Source organism: Atractosteus spatula, chromosome 14, assembly GCF_055471065.1.
Source record: "Atractosteus spatula isolate fAtrSpa1 chromosome 14, fAtrSpa1.hap1, whole genome shotgun sequence".
NCBI classification, from domain to species: domain Eukaryota; kingdom Metazoa; phylum Chordata; class Actinopteri; order Semionotiformes; family Lepisosteidae; genus Atractosteus; species Atractosteus spatula.
In genome coordinates this window covers 44,117,129-44,139,344 of record NC_142719.1, presented here as the reverse complement: position 1 = coordinate 44,139,344, position 22,216 = coordinate 44,117,129, and the positions used below count along the sequence as shown (strand labels likewise).

Genomic DNA, 22,216 nt, shown 5'->3' with positions numbered 1-22,216 from the left:
ATGGTACAGTTTACCGTGAATACAAATGCTTGTGATACTAATCAAACTTCTGAGTCCATTCCATGTAAGAGACCAAATATCTTTTGTACTGAAAAAAACAGTATAGGTATTTCCATCTGATATTTTGAATACTGTAGTTTACCTACTGTATTTGAGTGGTATTTTAGTGTGAATATAGTACATACAAAATTCTAGAGGGGTTTCTGTCTTTGGTCAGAAAAGCCTCTCATGTCTGACATTCATCTTATCTAAACATCACATTAAAGTATTCTATTGTATAAGTTGCTCATATAACTGTAGTCCTGAATTGAATTTGTTAAATCAGCAAGGTCTCGAAGTTAATAAAAAAGTAAAACAGGAAACATTTTATTCGTGATGCAGTTTTATTGAAGAGTCTATGTGTAACTCGATCCTCACAGTTTCCCCCACCTTCTGACTTGCCCATTTTGCTTTTTCTATTTTAGTTATTTACAGTAAGATGTTTATGTGTTAATAGCAGCAAAGTGCAGTGAAACATGTTGAAGGCAAGGAAATGGTGCAAAACAGTGAAGGGTCTGTTTAATCCTAGAGATGGAGGAGAGATACAGTATGGTGACAACAACTAATGTTCTTTGCTTGAGATGTAGGTTGCCTATTCACTGTGGGGGTGATTAGACAACCCAGGAATAATGTTTTTAGAGCTTCTAGGGGACCAATGAAATTGAAATTTGAAAAGATGTAAAATCACCTGGTGTGGCTTCCATATTGCTCAGGAACCTAATGGGGCAGGTGAGTAATTTAGCTGGCTGAAGTGTGCAGGCTGGATGGGCCTCTCCTGTGAGTTAACTTAATGACCTCATGCGAATTCTCACACTTAGGGGCATGCATGGCTGCACTTGTCTGGCAGTGTCAGTGAGTGAACAGTTAAAGGACTTACTGCAGTGGGAAATGCCTCTCTCTTTCCCTCCCTCTCTCTCTAAGTAGGTGTATCCCAACATTGTGTGTGATGGGTGTTGCTTTATAAAGCAGTAAGGGTAGTAGGACGTCCACAGAATAAAGCTCCTCTCACTAGATCCTGCTTGCAGCTCTTTGGGATTATCTGTTCTGGGATTACACACAAGGAAACACCACAATGCCCAGGGATCGAAAAAGGGAAAAAGGAGAAAAGGGGTCCAAGAATCAGAGGAAAGGTGGAAAGAAAAACAAAGGTAAAGCAGAATCTGTTCTCAGCTCAGCAGCAGAGTGACATGTGAAATCACAGGGGATTCATACAGATTTTTTGACGGTTGTTTCTTGTCAAAGCCTGCAGCTTGTTGTCACACATAGAAGCTTAATTTGGAAAGCAAGTAGCTGCACATCTCTGGTTGGAGGGAAGGTAGATTTAATTTGCTTATTCTTTGCATGAAGGATTCTGCTAAATTGGATGCTTGAGCATGTATAGCTAAATTTAAGCATATTTTAAATTTATGTTGTCTTCATTTCCTTATTGTTAAGATGTCTATAACCACTTTAAGCACAACTTGGTTACTTTATTAAGAATCAATCATAAACAGATCGTGCTGAAGTGATTCCAACAAGTGAAAATTATTTAAATATTACTTTACAAACCTGATGTCTATTTTGCTGTTATTAATTGTATTGGTAGTATTTTAGATTATGATACTGTTGCTGCATGGTTGTAAAACAGTGGCTATTTCATGAGAGAGAACATGTTGTACTTATAGGGGAATGCCAGTCTGTGTATTTAAGCTTTTCAAGAATCTAATGTGTCAGAACATATACCAACAATGGTTTAATTTGCTTTTTCCCTTAAAAACGGCAGAAGCAGTTTCAGATGTTGTAAAGTATTTACTCAGTCTGTTACATTCATGTTAGATTTGAACAGAGATCTTTTCTTCTGTAGATTTTTGACAGTCACCTGGGCACATTCTGAAAGGGCTACTTAAAATGAAGTACCTGAATCTCACCTGAGCACAACATTTCAGACAAGCTCTTACTAACTGCATATAATCGGTAAAAAAAATGGTAAAAATTAAAATTTCTCTGATGGAAAGAGCATAAGAAACCCAAAACAGTATATAGTGTAAAATTCATTATAGCAAACAACTGCAAGGACTTTACCTCTGGGTTCAGGTCTCATTTTTTTTGCAGCATCAACTTACTGTGGTCAGATTTTGCCTATAGATAAATATGATTTTTAAATTATATAAAAAGTAATAGTACCTATACTAAAGTAATTATTTAATGTAATGCCAAATGACTAAGAGCCTTCCGAGAGTGTGCCATTACTAATGGTCAGGAATGCATTTTTAAATATAATACAAAATGCATTCAGTTGTTGAGATATACTCGATAAATCTTTCGGCAAAAAACATTAAAACAATTCTGAAATATGAGTAAAACTAGGTATATGGCAGTATTGCAGCTTGCTGTCATTGGAGTCAGTAATTCATAATTTGCCTCAAAGTTTTCACAACTTCAGCAGCTGTTCTGAGGCACTGTAAGACTTGCGATTGTTTTACTCTGAGCTCATATACTTGTGCCCTGCAGCTAAAGTGGACAAAAATGTGAGCTCTCCTTCACAGAGAGCTGATAACAGAGATACTGATGGCACGATTACAGATGCGTTATCCTGTGTTTACTCCACTCAAAATTGCTTGTGTATCTTCTGGGATTTATTTTATCCACTGTAAGAAGGAGTCTTTGGTCACGTTTCCTCTGAAGAAAATAAGTTGTTCATTTAAAAAAACAGTAAAGTATGTTACTCTGCAAAATTGAGATGTAGTTCTTTGTTATCGTCTGGCTGTTTACAAATTAGTTCAAAACAATTCCCATTAAACGTGCTCTCTGAGTGGATTGATATTTCTTATCCTAATTTATTTTTGAATGATAACAAACTGCATAATTTTTAGAATAAGAGAGACAATTTAGGCATGCGACCTTGCAATATGGTACTTGAAATTATTTTGCACTATTTGATTCTTAAACTTCTTCAGCTCAGAAAGATAAAACATGACTGGAACAGCTGATTCCACTCACAGCTTTCTTTTTGTACCATTTTCTACCTTACATAAAACATCACTGCAGATTCGTGAGATATTGTTGCATTTTATGTTGACTTATTTTTATATAAAAAAGCAGGAAAAGATTTCCATTTAGCCCTTAACGTAGAGCAGCAAACTCAGGAAAATGCTTTGACAAAGTGCTACATGAGGATGTAGGAGTGTGTGTACTATCTACAGTACCTTGGTGTACAGTAAGTGTCCGTGTAAGTTCTTTAAATAATCGTTTTTACAGAATGCTCATTGTTTTGATGAGTTGAATTGCAGTCTTATATTTCACCCTTAATGGTTGAAAATCTTACAAATTGAATTTCCTACTAATTTCAAACCCAACCTTTTCTGAACAGAAAGCGGTGATCTTTATGATGGGCTGCTTAGTCAACTAGCTGCTGCTGTGACAAAGGAGAGCAGTCGGTCTTCATGTGATCTTAATCTGAAAGCTTTATCTACCAAAAACATTGCAAACAGAGTCATTCAATACAGAAATGAGTAAAATCAACAGAATGTTGTTAAGACATGTTTAATTTAGTTTATCCTTCAAAAAATTGTAGAAACTTTTAATTAAATGTATTGTTGGAAGGACCATGAAATGTTAGCTGCAATGGCCTTTCAGACAAACAGTAGAGAAAATATTTGATGATCAACCCATTCAGAAAGTCTTAATCTTGAAAAGGTAAAACATTGCTCACATATTGAAATATATTCACACACAGCTCACTGCTTGCTTATGGATATTTTAAATAATTTTTTTCTTCATTGGATAATGTGGGTGTATTGTTTCTGAATCTGGGTTTCCTAAAAAGTAGGAGAGAACATAAAGAAGAAATATAAACATTACATTTTTAACAGAAAAGTTTTAAATAAATGATATGTTGCATTTACCAAGGTTTTTATGAAAGTTATGTATGTAACTTTTTATTTTTCAAATGCATATTTAAATATGTACTGTATTCATATGTATATGCAGTATAAATGGGGTGTCCACACAGTCCTTCTCTACCACTCACTCTGCTGCTCAATTCTTGTTGAGTCTGAAAACTATTTAAAATTCAAAATAAACCATCATGTGCCTTAATTTTGTTTTTCCTGTTAATTTCCAAACTGGGCTGCTAATTAGATGAAATGTAAACCTGCAGTCTTGCCACAGCAGCAAATAGAGTTTGTTTCAGAAGTCATTCTGAGGAATCCATCTTCTAGCAAGTAAGTAAGGCAAGTAAGGCTTATGTAATCTTCTGGAGAACGGATGCATATTGTTAATGTCGGTTAGCATGTGTGCGTCTTGAATACATTGCAGTGTTGTTTGAAGTGCTGGCACTTGATTCTCAGTGCCTTTCAGTCTCAGCAGAGTTGTAATTAAAGCCAATTTGTTTATGTCTTTCTTTGAAATGTTATGCTCATGGTATTTGTGGTGTTATTATTTTTAGTATTATCTGAGCTTTCAGTGTGGTTTTGTGTTCAATTTGACATCTTGTTGGTTAACTGTTATATTTTTCAATCAAAATATTTAGATGCATTTCTTAACTGGAAACTGGCATGCATGTGGTTTCACATTAAAAGCTGTTTTTAGTCAGTGATGGTGCCATTTCTGTAGCCTGTGCAAATGTATCCTATATATAGGAAGTATTTTATAAACATTTGCTTTGATGGTTATTTCATATTATTTTTTTCTTTTATTGTGCTACTATTAAAGATATTAATGAGTGCATTCAAAACTAAGTAAACTAATTAGTGCATTCAGAAGAAATATTTACTGCTATTTTTGCTCCTTAACATCCACTGTAACTGTATTTTTAAAAGTTTTAAGGAAATACCAGATTCAACCTCTCAGTTTTCTTTGTTGATAGTTTATACTTATAGGGCAGCTTTTTATAAATCATTAAACATCTAGGCAGCAGCTTCCTCTATGCAATAAGAATAGCGCACAAGGTCAATGGGTGTTGATTATGGAGCTTTCCTCTTTTTTCATAAACAAAATGGAAAGGATCTATTGATTTTAATGACTGCTTTAAAGACAGATTGAAGAAAATAGTAATTTATAAGTACATCTTTTCAGGAGGAGTACCCAAAAGGTGTGACACCTAATGTTAGCAAAAATAGAAAATATTACTTCATTGTTCTAAACAGAATTATTCAGTCTGTAGCATCCTTTTTTACATTTTGTTTTTTGACCTTTAGACAGGAATATACTGTTGGAGAGAAAACTTTCACTTAAATGTCAGGTATGATAAAAATAAATCAAATGGCTCTTTATTAATTAAAAAAAAGTGTCTATTATATATGCACATCAGTGAAATTCAAGGTCGCATTGCTTTCAGCAAATGTTTTTTTTTTATTTTCTGCACTGTCCCACAGCTGTGAATCCAGAGGTCTCTAATTGCTTACATGTTTGCCATACAGGCATGTTGGTCTCAGTTCTTCCTGGGTGCCCTGTGCAGGTCTTATGGCAGCTGCGGATGGGGGAATACATGCACCCTCAGGGCTGTGCGGTTTCAGCTGCAGGGGTCCTAGTCTGATGTTAAGAATGTGCCTTAATGACTATGCAAGCAGGGGCTCTGCCTTTCTGCAGTGCGACCTTGGCCTCCCTTCAGGTCTCGAATATTGTTCAGTCTTCAATAGTGTTTCCAGATATTGCAGCTTATTGTGTTTTTTTTCTTTTTGTGAGATATTATTCTGTGTTTAATTTTAAATTGGTGTGCAAAGCAGTCTGTAAATAGTATTCCCTGCCATGTACAGTATGCAAATATGAAATAGACATTATTTGAAGTGGTAGTAAAAATAATTGTTGCTACTGTATTGTAAATTATTTTATGATAATTGTTTGCAAAATCAATAAACAGTTGAAACAGAAATTTATCTTTCTGGTTCTACTAAACTGTACACTCTCCTACCACCCTTTTTAAAAAACTGTTCTTTTTGCTTGTAAACACTGAACATAAGGCTGGAGCACACTGCAAGCTTAACTTGAGTAAAACAGACTCAACAAAGTCAAGGTCAAGGGAATTATTAATGCCTTTTTCACAGTGTTCTTTCTATATCTAATTAAGTATCCCTGTGGAATGGAATTGGTTATGTAGGAGATAGTGGCCGCAAACAGAAACGTGGGATTTCAGAACACAGATTCTCTTCAAGAACTGCTGCTGGATTCTCCTCTTAGCCATGTCTTGTATTTTCAGCTACATCAGCAATGAACAGTAAAACTTTCCAAAAAGATACAAATTTGAATTATTTAAGGGAATAAAAGATGTCAGGCATTCATAAAAAGTTCATTCTGGTATGAGCTCTGTGAGAAATGTATTTTATGGATTTTTTATACTAATGCAAATAGCCTGTTTTAGCATGTGTGGTTGGTACAGTATGTGTTCTGTATTAAGAGCCAGTTGTGTTAAAGTCATTTGTATTTGTGGATAACTACTATCAGTGTGCTATCAAAAAATTTTATGTATTAAAAATATGAAACAGTATGTAAAGTATACTTGTATTGTAATCATAACTGTTTGAATACCATTGACTAATGTTCTTAATGAACTACTGTTATTATGGCAAGTGAATATAAATAGCTATTCAACCAAAAAGAGATCCTGAAGGCAGACGCAACAGTGAAAATGGAGGGCACTGGGACTCAACTATGACGGCACTGGGACAGATGTTACTTGGGCTTAGGTGTGTTGTGACCTGAGCCAACGTTTCTGATAGGGAAGCACACCAACACTGTGAGGCTAACACATTTCCTTGTTATCAGTTTTGAAAAAAAGCATTTTGTACCATAGTAAGCATGTAAAGTAAAATGAAGCAGAAACCAATAACACAGACAGAAGAATGCAGAGTAGTAGGTTTTTATGATGAACAAATAACACAGTGGAAGAGTGAAAAATTAAATATAACCAAATTCAAAAGAAATTGATAAACTGTTTTAAAGTGAGCCTTTGCCCCTGCTTTGTCAAAAGATTAGTACTCATGCTAATCTTTTTAAATGCTGCATCATTCATCCATCTCTGTACAGTCACTGTTTAATTCAGATCTAAGGCATTTACCAGTAGCACTTATAGGAATTTAGTAAAAATGTTCTTATTTTCACACAAGCATGTGAAAGTGAGTTTTAAAAAATATATATCAGTAACTACATACTGTACATGAAACTTTCTAAAACGAAAACGGTTCACTGCTACAATGTAAAACATTGATCAAATAGATTAATAAAAGTCTTTAGATAAACAGAAAAGATCTTGTAACTTGTTTGTAAGTTACGCACTCATGTCTGTCTCTCACTGAGATGTCCAGCTTCTGGTTGGTATGACCCTCCTCAGGACAAGTGGATTTCTGGTACTGGACTGATGTACTGTATAGGATGGGAAAATGAGATGAGGAAAAGGATGGGTCATAAGTGATACAGAAGAGTTGTGGTGTGGTGGGTCAGCTCAACTTTTGGCAAAGAAGGGCAACAGTCCTCTTTAAAATGGACTTTGCCACATGACTTCTTGTGCTGTAATAAACAAGAAGCTCTTCATCACAGAAGCAACTTCTAGCTGTGCGACAGGACGTGATCCTGCACCAGTGGCTTTGAGAATCTTGGATAAACTTAGGCCAGTAGCTTCGTTGAAGGTAACAATTTGCTGTGCTACTGATTTACAATCTGAGCCATCAAATACATTTTTAAATAGAGGTGCAGAATTGGTCACTTCTGTCATTCTAGCAATTCATCTTACTACTGTGTTCTACCGTATATGCCTGTGTGTTCTGTCAATGATAATGTCATTTGTGTTCACCTGACGTCACTCTGTAATTGTAAGATTGATGACAAAAAGTATTAATGTAACTAAAACTGGGTTGTTTCCTCCATTTCCCAAAAACTGACTCAGTACCAGAAGCTTAGCAGCATGAATCAGATTTATAATATTTTTACTGCCCTTTGTCCTAAAAATTGTTCAGATGCAATCAGACCTCATATTTTAACCGCTTTAGGGGCACGCCTCAGAAAACCAAAACAGCACAGCTATAAGATCAAACTTGACTCATCAGAAGACAGCTCAGTGATATCACCATAACAGACACTGCTCCACACCATCAACCGTGTGACAGAGAGGTCATCCTTACTGGTTTCAGCATCTCTCTGAACATTGACAGGTATACACGAAAACAAAATGAGTCCTGTGTCTGTATGGTACTGCCACTATCTAGTTCACTCTCTTAAATTTCCTAAAAATAATTGTACAGTAAGTTGTCAACAAGAACTGATGATAAAGCTGTGTTTACTGTACAGTATATAGTTTATCAAGAAACAATTTCTGTTTGAGCAAATACTGGGTCCAGCCTAGATACAGACAACAACAGACTAGACTATTTACAGCAGATATCATTAAAACAAAATAATGGGAGAAGCAGGTGATGAAAGCTAGAGTTTTAAATGGTGGCAGAAACTACTGTACTTAGCGATGATGTAATGTAATACTGGTGTAATTACTAGTGTCCGTGTAGTACTGGCTGATTGCAGCTCCCAACATTGGTAAGTGAATGTTACAGCAGTTTGAGAAAGAACAAGAAGATAGTTATTGCTAAAGACAACAATAAACAGCTTGTTCATTTTTAGTAGAAGAGATATGCTGACATTGTCAGCTCAAAGTGTTGCCCGCTTTGTTTCAGGCTTTTCCTTTTTGCACAGAGTGGGAATGACTTGCCACCTGTGTGTTCTTTCTGATAGTAAGATAAAAAGACACCACTTTAAATAATTGTCAAATGTGGGCTCGAGCCAAACCTGAGGCCAGCCCAGGGGTATCCCTTTGCTTTGGAAGCATCCACCCTTGAGGTAAGATGGCTCTGAGGCAGCCTGGGACTGGCCCATACTGCGGGTATAAACAGGGTTGGACCCATGTGGTTCTCTACTCTTGTGCGTGGTCTCATTCCAACTATGGAGATGATGACAAGTATTGGGTAGCTTAGACTTGAAACTGGTGGTTTTATTTCTGAGAAATTCTCCTCTAAAGCGTGTTGTGGTAAAAGAAAGGCTACTCCCTTACCCTGCCCCTCCAGATTCTTCTGGCATAAAATGTGACAGAAGGAATCCCACTGAGGGTTGTTTAATGTTCGGTGTGGATCAGCTTTCATTTTATCACTTTTAGGTGCACCACGGATACCATCATTAACACGTCAAAACATCTTGTAAATTAATTACAAACCTTCAGACGCTTTATAGTTCTAAAGCCTGTGTTGCAAACACTAAATACTTTGAGTCTCATTATCCAGTGACGCCTACTTCTTGAGCAAGTTTTATCATATAAATGTAATGAATTTTCTTGCCTAGCAGCAGGGAAATGTGTTGATACACTGGATTGAACAAATCACAGTATATATTTGCTGTATAGGAATATTATGCTACCTGGAGGAAGAAATAAATTCCTAGATGTCTCCAATATACTGTGGACATACAGTGTATGCAATTTTCATTTTTCCCTGTTTTCAGGTTACTAGATCTTTGTAACAGTATGGAAACTTAACTATGTACAGAAGTTGAATATTGAACTTATAGTCCTGCTGAATGTTTGATGAGCCGGGTGATATTTCAGATTGTAATGAACTGCACACACTATTATATTCTTTTTGTTATCTGAACAGAAAAAATGAAATGAAAAAATTCCTTTAAAAGCCTATCTTTTGGTCAGAAAATAGCCATATCACGCTATTGAGCTTAATCAGGGCAGAACAGACATCTGTGGTTGCTTACTGTGACCTACAATAATATGCACAAAGCGGAATTTGAAGTCTCTCTAGAGAGGTCCTGCTTTCTAGTGTTATGAAATGTCCAGAACTAGTTATTCTCATATCCCTCGATATACAGTAGACTGTATAATCCTCATTTTAAAGCATGGCTTAACCTCTGCTTTTTATTATATATAAAGATACTATTCATTAACATAGGGAGATGCCACAAAGTAATGGCTGGCAAATACCAGAAGGAAAAAAAAAAAATCCTCTGACTTTCCTTGAACTTTGTTCCTAAAAAAAAGTTTTCTTGCTATATTGTTTTTTTTGTTTTGAAATCCAACATACTTTATGAACAATTACTTCTGTGTTTTACATTTTCTTCATCAATTTTCATACAGTATGAACAGTTTTTCTTCATTTGTATTACATACTGTATGTATATTTTTATTTTGATTCTAAATGACAATCGTTTTCAGGTTTTAGGGTTCTAATTTATGTGGGGTTTTTTTCACATTTGGTGCGATTTGTGTGAAAGGGTGTGCAGTGTTACATTTATTTACTGCCCTTCCAGAACGATGTATATAACTGTGCCGAATAGAGCGGAGAGATTGTGTCAGGCAGGAATTCTCTGGAAGGTGTGGTGTATTGGCGTAAGAAAAAAATTCAAATAAGTGTTATGCCTAAAAGTAAAAAATAGGCTTAACTTATCTGTACTTTAAATTTGTGCTTTCTTCCTAGAAGTAGATATAGAGAAATGCACAAGTATTCTTCACAGTGACCTTTTTATTAAAGACTTGCGATCAAATATAATTCCTTCTCTTAAAACAATAATGATAAAATTGCAGTCTTTCATGACACTAAGTTCATGGTATTCTATGTGAAATATTGAATAGCCCATTTTGTTTTGAGCATTACTTTAAATTTATACAAGATATTGCCCTCCTGTCTTGGAATTGTTGGATACTCTCTTCACTGCATGTGAGTGTCATAAAGTCATGATCATGGGGAATAATAATTTGCTGTATTTTTGTATTTTCTCCTTGACCCTTTTATTAACAAGAACTGGCTTTATGAAGTGGTCTTCATTGCTTTTCAGTAACCTAAAGTGCTTGCAGTACGTATCTCTAAATACAGTAAGTGTTACGACATCCCAGTTTTCGGGGTTCTGAACTCAACTGGAAGGGTTGAAATTCAAATTCAAATTCAAAGGGTTCAAATTCCTAGCATTGTTGTATACTTGAGAAAGCTGCTTTGCCCAGATTCTTCCAGTAAAATACCCAGCTGTTTAAATGGGTGCAAATGTACAATACATCACATTAGATAATAGTTGAAGCCAAATAAAATGATAATACAACCAAGCAGCAGAGCTCCAGAAAATGCTGCATTATACAACACATCACCAGATTTCTCAGCAGTTTTAATAACACACCTGTATGTCTTTCTGTTTATTATTCATCCCTTGACAAGTTTTTCAACTTGAAGGTCACAATACTTGCTGTGAAGATGTTGGTTTGCTTTTCTGCAGAGAAATGGTCTGAAGGCTGCTGTAGGTTTGCTGGTGAAGTGCCCCTTCAGGCGTACCCATCACATCAAGCTTTGAAGAAGTCTCTCTAGGACCAATTGGAGACTTGTTTTCAGTGTATATATATATATTATTGTTTTAACTGTGTATCATTTACAGGCAGTGAATCTCTTGTTAGGTTATTAGTGGGGCGTATTTTCCACTTCATTACATGGTTATGAAATGCTAGGCTTGTTTTTTTTATTTAAAAATATTTATTTTTTTAATAAGCATTTATGTGTACAAACTCAGAATTTTCCGTGCCTTTCTGCCCCCTATCCAAAGGTTTTTATTATGTTTATCTATGTGTCACCAATCAACGTCAGTTTCCACATTGATATTTGCCTTTGACGAGTGGATTCCTGTTCACATTCCATCCCTCTCCAACATTCCTCTTTACTTTAAACACCTAAAAGCAACACAGTGGTTTTGGGCAGAGAAAGTTAATGAAATTGATGTTTGTTGTTGTTTTCGTTGGTAATACAAAGCCTCAAGGTGCACATTTCTTTCCAAATATTTGAGCTTTTATCTTTGTTTCTGCTGCTGTTCTTCACTCTTCTGGACCACACAGTCCCAGCGTTAAGAATGAAGCATAAAAATAAGTAACTTTAAGATTTTCTTTTAGGGGACTTTAAATGTTTATAAGTAAAACAGAAAAAGCAATTTGACCATGATGACCTGGCCATTTGAGAGTTCATATAAAATTCAGTTTTACGAAATGGAACAAGTTTTTGCAAATTCTTGGTCACAACAGGAAGAGTAAGATTGTTTGAATTGCTTCCTTTTATTATCTTTGTATGTTCTATCAGCATAGGATACAAGCAAGGTACAAATGTATGATAGTGATCTACTGAAAACAAAAACTCATGCAATACTCTAGAAGGAGGAATAACATTCCAAGGAGCCTTAAAGGGCACGTGCCAAGGTTCAGACAAATATTCGTTGTGGAGTTATACATCATTGTCTGTAGCTTCAACTGTTTAAGTAATGTGACATAATGTGACATAATTTTTACATTGCATTTTAAACACCATTCCGAATTTTAAACTTGTCTGCCTGTCATGCACACTTTCCAGATGTGCTTGCCCTTGTACAGGGGTGCGTCCTCTCACAGTCTTGTCAACACGGAAGCTTTCTGAGCCTTGTCTTGGCACAATCCTTAGGTGTTTTTTTTCTAATTGTAACTCCTTGTTATTCGTCAGAACCTCAAGGTGGATAAAGAATAAGGTCTATTTTAGGGGTTTTAGTGTTTTTTGTATCAAGGTGGGGAGAGTTAAATTAAATTTCCCAAAGAAATTTAATTCTCCTGATGGAAATGAAGGATCTGTTTATGAGGGAGCACATGGTGTTAAAACCATCTCTTCTATTCCCCAGGTTCAGGAGTTCATGACACCTATACTTCTCCACAGATACACCTACACAGTTCACATAGTCCATGGGTTCAGAAAGTTAACCCCACTGGAATTATTCGGCTCAGTTTGATGATGCCATTTTCCTCCTCTGCACTGCATTTAAACTCGATTACATTTTTCTCCTTCTTGTGCCGCAGTCATAGTTCCACACAATGCTACAGTTTCTGTCATTGGGAAGGACACAGTGTTTTACCTTATTGAACCAGATGAAAACGTCATACAACACAGTAGTTTTTCACAGAGTAACTTTGTGGTTTTTTTTCTTTAACGGTCACAGTTGTAGTCACAATTTCAATGAGTTGTTTGGAAATCATGATAGCCATTGAAGTTTCCACTCATTCAGTTCCATAAGGTGATGACTGTCCTATTCCACGCCATCAGGGTCTTTTATGGAAGTCTGCTCTAGGATCCGATTTCCATCAGGGTCTGCTAACAGGTGCTGCATTTACTAAAAACAGGTGGGCCCTGGTATTGATTTCTATGGGGGATAGGGGAGTAGCACAAAACAGTGTCACGCAGGTCCATTCATAATATATGGCCCCTGGATGCCAGTTGTTGATTTTTAAAGCATTTTCTCTCTGTAGTTAAGGCATTTGCTACATTCAATACATGTCTTGGGAGCATTTTCTTTAGAAAACTCCCAATTTACCATCTTCACATCTAATAAAAGTCTGCATGCTCTGTTTGTCATTAAGTCATGTTAGAAATGCACAGCAATTGAATAGTTATAGTAATGAAAGTCACAGATGAGTGTACAATCTTTTTTGTGAATTCCTCGAGCATTACAATTTCCCTTTATGTATTAAACAAGCATTTAATTTAGAAAGATTCCAAACTGCCTGTAGAAAGTAACATACTCCTTAGATACGTTTGCAGTTTTCACTCAGTGGCTTTTCATATTATACAGTATAAAATCTGCAGTCAGGTTTTGTAAATAAATGGGACTTGCAGGAAGGAAATTGGTAATTCATGAAAGATTCTTTATAAAAGCATCCAGTGTATTAACTTGGATGATTTAACAGTTTCCACTGTTATCCTAACCAGGATGAGTAATGTGCTACAGACATACAGAAGGACAACACCATGAACTTTATCAAAACACATCTTACCTTGGTAGTCTCACCCATACACCTACAGTACAAATCTTTCTGAGAAATAAGTGTCTGCAATTTTAATCCTGGATTTCCTTGTGTTCCCTGAAGCTGGTTTGTGCTGTTTTTAATTCACTGAAATATCTTTTAACTTACTGACTCTCCCAGCGCTTGTGTATCACCATGCAGCATGTGTTTTAGATCTCTTTCAGTGTCTGGGTGCTTGGTTAAGGCATGCATATTGCTGTGTGAAGTTCCCATGAGTCTTGTGCAGTGTCCTGTTAGAGGTGTGGTGGTCAAAACACTGTAAATGTTTTGTAATCGTGAAGTGCTGGAATTTGCTAGATTGTCTGGTTTTCATTCCATGTGAGCTTTTAGTTACTTAATTGAACCAGCTATTTGCTCCAGACAAGCACCTCATTGCTTTCGAGTTTTAAAGATGTGGTAACATAAATATCCCTAATAATCCTGTTAGAATACAGTCCTGCAGGATCACCATTTCCTGTCGGTTTGCAAGTGTGTGATACAGTTTTGGCATGATCTTTCTTGCCCTTCACTCAGCAGTTAAGACTATACAGTACAGTATATCCTACTGTTACATTGGGTTAAATTCTGTAAATAGGAGTTGTGAGAGTGAAAACAAGCCTCCAACCAAGCTTAGACTAATTAGAATAAGCACAGTTAGCTGGCACGCATATCCCAGAATCCTATGTTTTCCACCGTACCCTCCTCCTCATGCCCGCTTGCTGAGGGTGCTGGTGACCTCACCCTCAGTGCTGAGCTGAGTGGGTCAGTGGCAAGGTGTACATCACTGTGTTTACCCAGAACCATTAAGTCGGTCTCAGTATTTCCTTATCTTGTGTCAGTGAAAACCACTTTAAGCTTTCCTGAGATCTTTGCAGCCTGAAGTGTGGATGCGTTTATGTGCAAGTGAAATTTCACATGCCCCTGTTAATCGAGATTTATATAAAGGACAACAGTTAACCACTGCCCTGAGGCATGCACTATAGAAATGAGTTAATACTACAAGAAGTCATTTTTTTGTCTGTGCCAAGTCTAAAGTAAACCTGGAGGTCTATCTATATACTGTAGAGTGTACAGACAGGAAAATACCTTGATGTGATGCTTTTGATCAATAGGAAAAATAGGCATTATTAATATCTTACTTTCCCATGTTACTTGATTAAATAATTGATTGGGATGTTATTTACGTGTGAAAATGTATTAGTATATTTGTCATGATGGTGGTTGTGATGTTGATGAAGTTGAAAAAAACACTTCATCTACTGCTAGTAATCTTACATTGTTTTAAAAACATTAATTAAAATTACACAAAATATGTTTTATGCTCTACTACGTCCTGCATTGTAGTAGTCAATCTAAATTGTCTGTAATGTCTTGATGGATAGATTGCACTTCACTTAAGAATGGCCACCCTGGTCATGGACCTGAATTTAATTAATTTGCTGTGTTCAATCTCCTTCACAGCAATGGCAAAATTCACTGAAAGTATGTAACAAGGCACAGAATGCCACTAGTGGTGTGGTTCAGTGAACATGTATTTCAGTATCCATAATCCCTCTTCTGATACAATACTAACAGTAAAAGAGGACCAGTTATCTGAAAGGCCTTGAATTGAAATTCACATTCACACATAAAGCTAATTATTATAGAGCCAATAAATCCTTCGTAAGTGAACGCTATTAATTGAAAAACCAAATTTCTTTAACAATAACAAATGCAAATTGCTTTTTGGTTCACAAAGATCTTGTGGTCAAATACTAATACAATATTAAATACCCCATTTGTTTTAATGGCTCTCCCCTTATCTCGTTTGCAAAATTCTACATGGTGCAGAATGTATCAGAAGGTGCACTTCTGACATTTTTTATAAATATATACAAATGCTTTTACTGTTTGTAATGTAGAGCTCTGGCATTGAACTGCTGATGTCCAAGATCTTTGTCTCTGCCATTAATGGCCAAGCCATTTCTATATAAGAAAGGAACCCTGGCAGTATAAATCCACCAGGATACGGGATGATACAGGATATACAGTACAGTACTGTCTCTGTAAACTCTGTAAGGAACGCACACAGCTGCATCACATATTACTAACATAGGGTAACAGTCAGAAAACAGAATGTCTAAAATATTGTTTATTAATATTATAAAGGATTATAATATTAATCCTCATATTGTTCCTTTGCAACCAGCATGCTGATGCAGCGCCTTGCTCAAACATCATGAATATTACAATTACACATTTGTAGAAACAGCATCATTTGTAAGTGGTACCTTTCTCCATGACATTGCCAGATCTGGACTGCTGTACTGTAGTGCCACTCTTCTTCTGCTTACATCTCACCCTCACAATAACACTCTAGGTTTTGGAATTGTACAGAAGCAATATAGTCCATGAAAACCTCTGCCGAAGCAGAGAAAGAAGGTATAATAATCTGTCCAGAGGACATAGACATTAGATCTGTAATCCCCCATGTTCCTGTCATTTTATGGACAAGTGAGGGATCTGCAGGCCTGATCCAAGAAACACATTCCTGTGGATTTAGACAGTCAACAAACAGAAATTTGGACAGTTAAATTGAATCATATTAAAGTCTACTTACTGAGCAACAGATTGGTGCGATTAAGTCCTTCAGATTTTAGGTGTTTGACCATAACAATGAAAATGTTTCTGTCTTTTAAATGCTAGAAGGAAATATTAATTATAGATCTTCCAAGATTAAATGGAAGAAAATCAATTCTGATGTTCAGATTTTTCATGCTTTATTTAATCTATTTGCAAGGTGTGTCTAGTAGTTAACTAGTTATTGATTTATTTTCTCCAATATTCCATAATAGGCTAGTGTCTCTCCACAATTTCTTTTAATTTTTTATTCTGCAGCACATTAATCATGTTTATGTATTTCCCAGGTTTATTAGGCATCTGCCACATGAAGGGATCTCATTGTTAGACATGAAATGGCTGAACTTTGACCTTGAATCCACATGTAGATTATCAAATACACATTTTTGTAATATAGTTTTTAATAGGTATCGTAAACAAAAAAAAACAGTAATCAGACATTGACAAACTGTTATGCAGTATAATGAATAGTAAGGAGTAACAGCTAAGAAGAATGTGAGATCACTCAAGCAACATGACAGAAATTAAAATAATCTAGCATTTACTTACCCTGTGGGACCCAAAAATATCATGTGTTCATACTCTAGTTAATCCAGTGTGTAACTGAAGATAATGCCTTTCTGTCTTTTCCTGGTCAAAAGGCACGCTTGAATATTGGATTGGTCATTTGCAAAAGTCTAAAATCTCCAGCAGGTGCTATTAAAAGATAAGAAAAGCTCATAAGGTAGTAAATATGGATAAGAGCAGGTATTTTAAAACTGAGGACCACTTGATTGCAATGCAATCAGGTATATCTTTCCATTCTATTATTGTGACAATATTTTACTTAAACCAACTGTAATATCTTGTTTGTCAGGAATGGCACGTCCTGTGTCTTCAACATAATTCTCACGATATAAAGTATCACTGTTGATATTGCACTCAAATTTGGATGTCTCTCCCATGTCATTATCTCATTTTATTTCTGCCACAACCTTCAGCTGCTACAATTACTTGGTATTGTTCACGGTTGCATATTAGCTCTAAATAAAGAATGAGAAAATAAAAGGACATTAACATGAACCATTAACAGTTAGGATTTCTGCACAGCTCATGTGTCTTTACAGACATTGTAACACTACTATGCAAATGTCTGAGACATTTTGTATTTCTCTCATTAATTTTCCCTCGTTATGCAAAATCAAAGTTCTATGGGGATCTTTCACTGCATTGATAGCCAATTGGTTTTAAGTTAACAGTAAATCTTTGTAGACATGTGTGATGAACTCAAATAGTAGCCTTTTAGTTTAATGAGTGTGTAGAAAGGAACAAAGATCGTTCATGACCAGGAACACCTGACATTATCTTAAGAAGATTCATAAATAAATATAATGAAGGAGTTGCTAGCCTATTACATATTGGCTAAATACAGTATGTGCACTTGACCTTGTTGCTGTTATCAAATTCTTGGAAATTCTGATCTGCAAAATTGAAAGATTTTAGAGTTAAAGATGCTTAAAGACAAGTTTGGTTTCATGTCACCAAGACTCACCAAGACTATGCTATATTAATAACAGCCAGAGTTGTTATTATATTTATTATAATATTTCCTTACATTTATACAGCACTTTTCTGGACACTCCACTCAAAGTGCTCTCCCTACACCACCACCAATGTGCAGCACCCACCTGGATGATGCAAGGTTGAGTTGTTATAATATTAGAAATCACTAGTGAATTATTTGTATAAATTATTGATACTTGGACATACTGTACAGTAATGCTTCAAAACAATTTCTTAACTAACATTTAACAGAGAATGAATACATAGACCATTAACGCAGAAGGACTTACATTTCTAAATGATATATTATTATTATTATTAGTAGTAGTAGTAGTAGTAGTATGCTCTTATTATCTACAGTAATTACATTATTACTAGATGCTATGAAAATGTTATATTTGCATTTACAATTATTGTGCTAAAAGTTTTTAAGTATTTAATTTATTCTTTTGTGGGAAATGTTATTCATATTTTTTCAGATGCAAAATTTGTAAAATTCTTACAAATTGTTTTATAAGAATTTAGACAAGGGATTAATTCCAAGTTTACACCGCTATTTGGCAGATTTGTTGTGTTGGTTAAAAGTTTTTATATGCAAAAAAAGATAATGTTTGAAATGTGTATTTTATTTTGTGTACACCTGCTGTAAAGTAACCCTCAAACTAATACTCTGACAACATGGTTCTTGATACATCCATGTTAGAAAATCAGAATTCACTAACTTAAAAGCATATTAACCTAGATTTTCAAATATATGCTGTATGTTTATTTGATGTATTGATGATACTGTATAAAAATAGTTGGACCCAAATTGGTGGAGCCCCCAATGATTTATAATTATAATGAAGCAGAAAATATTTTCAGTGTAAAAACAAAAAATGTACAAAAGTACTGCATAATGTCACATGAATGCAAATTTGATAATTTATCCTTATGCGGTGAATATGGTCCAATATGTTTAGTTTGGGTTCAGATTTGTGATGCTACATTATGTGGCATATACTGAACGGTTTCATGAAGTGCTGAATAAAACTGAAGAGCATGCAGACAGATTCATTTACATTAAAGTGATAAAAGTAACTACTTCTACTGCTACTAATCTAACATTGTTTAAAAAAAAAATATTAAAATGTGCACAAAATAATTTTATGTTCCACTAAGTTCTGTATTGTAGTCATAAGTCCTGTTGATTCAGGTCAATGTAAATTAATTTCCTGCAATGTCTTGATGAAATTATTGCACCTTTTTAGCTTGGCTACCCTGGGTCGTGAACCTGAGTTTAATTAATTAACTTTCAGTGTTTAATCTCTTGCACTGCAGTGGTGCAATTTTCCAACAGGACCCTGTCAACCCTAACGTTTCCTTTTCCTCTGGTAACTTGCAGCTGCTGCCCCAAAGTTGAAGAAGTTGAGGGACCAGTCTGTCCGGGAGGGCGAAAAGCTCATACTGAAGTGTGAGGCCACAGGCAACCCCATTCCTACTTACAAGTGGTACAGAGATGGCAGCGAGCTGAAAAAGAGCAAAGAAATCAAAATAAAGACTGGCAAGTAAGTCAAACTACAGGATTCTCTCTTTAAAGTCGTCCTATTCACAGTCTATTAATCTCAAAATAAAAAATAAATCCCAGAAAGGATATCATGAATACCCTTAAAGGAAGCTTTTTTGCTTTATTTTTTTATAAAAGTGTGTAGAAGAAAAACTAAGCTTGTAATATTTTAGCTTTTCTTTTTTCAGGTTCAATTTACTGTACAGTTATGTTCTGTATTGTTACCTTCTTAGTTTTCTGTTTTACAATACTTTCACTCTTTGGACAATGCAGGATGGCAGTTGAAGAGTAAAATAAATAGTGTGAATAGGTAGTGTGAATCATATACAGTACATCACCTTAGTGTGAATAGTGTGAATCATGTACATCAACTTAAGTAAAAGCAAATCAGAATATAGGATTTCTTATTAGAGTATTTGAGGTTGTACATCACACTGTATTACAAATGATTACCTGTACTGTACCTGTACCTGTACTGTATGTCTTCTGCAGTGTTAGTAATAGACTTGTTCATAAAAGCACATGCAAGTAAACATGCACATTTCTTTTTGTTGTAATTTTCCAATGAGAAATAACAAAACAAAGCCTGCATGAAACTCACCAACCCAAAGGCTAGAACATAGACAATTGGTGTTCTTGATTAGTCATCACTGTCTAGATACATCTAGAACACGTTAAGCTCGGACCCCTGAGGGCTGCTCACAAACATGGGCTGGAGACAGTTTGCAAGCAGGAGGGGTTGGATTCCGCTCTTGAATGGCTTAAGAACACATTATAAGGCTACAGAAAGCACCTCCTTAGATGGACTTGTGGATGTCCGCAACATGCTGTGAACCTGGGTATGATCAACTGTAAACGTCATGTACTGAGAAATATGTTGTCACCATTTTCAGTTTATACAGAAAATATCAAAAATATTTTTCCCAAGAATCTCCCATTCAGGTACTGACCAGGCTCATACCTGCTGAGCTCCAGTGGGTTGTCAGTTGTGAGTTGCAGGGTGATATGGCTATATTTACATTAAATCTAATTTGCACCCAGTATTTGGCATTATTTGTAATCCTTTCCAAGTAGATGCCCAGTCCCCCTAAAGTCACAGCTATTAAGGAAAGAGAAATTGTTCCAAATTACTAATTTTCAAAATGAATAGTAACCACAAACCAGAAGACACAAGTGGGAACTACACGGAAGTGCATTTAAAATGGAGAACAGGAGACATTTCTCTACCCAAAGTGCATAAGGAGTGTGGAACAAAGCTACCCAGGCATCTTGTCAAAGACGAAACTCTGCTTGGCCGAGATGGCCTCCACTTGTTTGCAAGTGTTCTTATACTGTTATACAATCCTTAATTACATTGTAATAGTGTGTTGTATTTGAACATTTTCATGCATAGGGAGTTACAGTATGTAACAAAGATCTTCTTATTTATAGGAACAAGGAAAGGTTTATTCCATGTTGAAAGGAAAAGGAAAGAGACAAGAGGTGGAGTCTGACACCAGACAAGAAGGGTCCACAGCCAAAACGTGTCTCTTTCTTTTCCTTTGCTGCCTATGAATGCTGACGCAGCTACTGTACCTTCATCTGATTTATGTATTATAGCTGTTTCCATGACCTTTGGTCTAATAGATATTGGACGCCTTAATCTTTTATTAGAGATGATCATATTACTGTAGAGATTAACCTGTTAAATTCAGATTTGTCTCCACTCTGGTTAAGGCCGTCGGGAGTTATATAATCAGCCCTACGTGTTAAAGGTTCTGGTTTCTCTCTGGATGAGTGGTTAAGTACCTCTTCCCTCAAGTTGTGTGTTTGTTCCACTCCTGCTGCACTCTGTGGAGGTGTAGAAACACATACCGTATTGACAGCTTTGTGTGAATTCGCCTGGAGTCTGCAGCACCACTGCAAGGATGAGTCACTGTTTTGTAAACTAAATATAATAAGTACCATATCATTTTAATGATCCACACATACTAATTAGTAAATAACACTGTTGAAAGTGAAGAGAATGTTTATACGGTATTTGTCTGCCACTGTGTGCTGAGACCTTTGCACAGTGCAGTTAGGCTCTGATGTAAGGTGCAACATGCTATTTACTTAGTGAATACCTTTATGGTGCATAACTTCATTGTATTTCATTCTTCACTTCCACAGTAATTCTGTTATCACTGTATCTTCTCCTATTTTTTTTCCTCACTGCTGTATGGGGCCATACTTTAAAATACTTAAAATCAGTTATACAGTTCAACTTGTGTCTTTCTAACTTTGTGGTCTTTATCGTACTGAAGAAGCATCCATTTTGTTCCACATTTTCCTGATAAATTTGTAAAACCACAACGTATTACTAACTATGTCTTTTCCATGTGTTCCTTTTCATAATTTTTGATGTGAGACTGACTTAAAAAATTCATGACAATCTAATGTCATTAATCAGTACATGATTTGAGTTTTTTTCAGGTTTTGCCAAACACACACTAAGTTATGAGCAGAAGCCAATATTCCCCATTATACTACCTTAATTCTGATGGCATCTCCAGTTTCATTATGTGGAAAGTATTGCATTTGGCAACTGAAATTAAAAGTCCTTATGAAGCCTGTATTACTCAGTGCAGTGAATGTTTGTTCATGAGCTTTACTTACCTGTCCTATGTTCTTGTTTTTCCTGTCTTGTTCCAGCTCGTTAA

At 35.7% G+C, this 22,216-nt stretch overlaps 1 protein-coding gene across 2 annotated transcripts in view; it reads left to right on the top strand.

Annotated features, from left to right (window-relative positions):
- The first annotated feature begins 1,027 nt into the window (after nt 1–1,027).
- The window catches only part of LOC148821435 (pro-neuregulin-2, membrane-bound isoform-like), a 111,355-nt gene continuing 90,166 nt past the window's right edge, over nt 1,028–22,216 (top strand). For both annotated transcript variants that reach the window (XM_088932227.1, XM_088932230.1), the window contains exons 1-2: nt 1,028–1,187; nt 19,374–19,536. In XM_088932227.1, the coding sequence (XP_088788353.1) occupies nt 1,112–1,187; nt 19,374–19,536 (239 nt within the window). In that variant the 5' untranslated portion in view covers nt 1,028–1,111. The remainder of the gene's footprint in view (nt 1,188–19,373; nt 19,537–22,216) is intronic.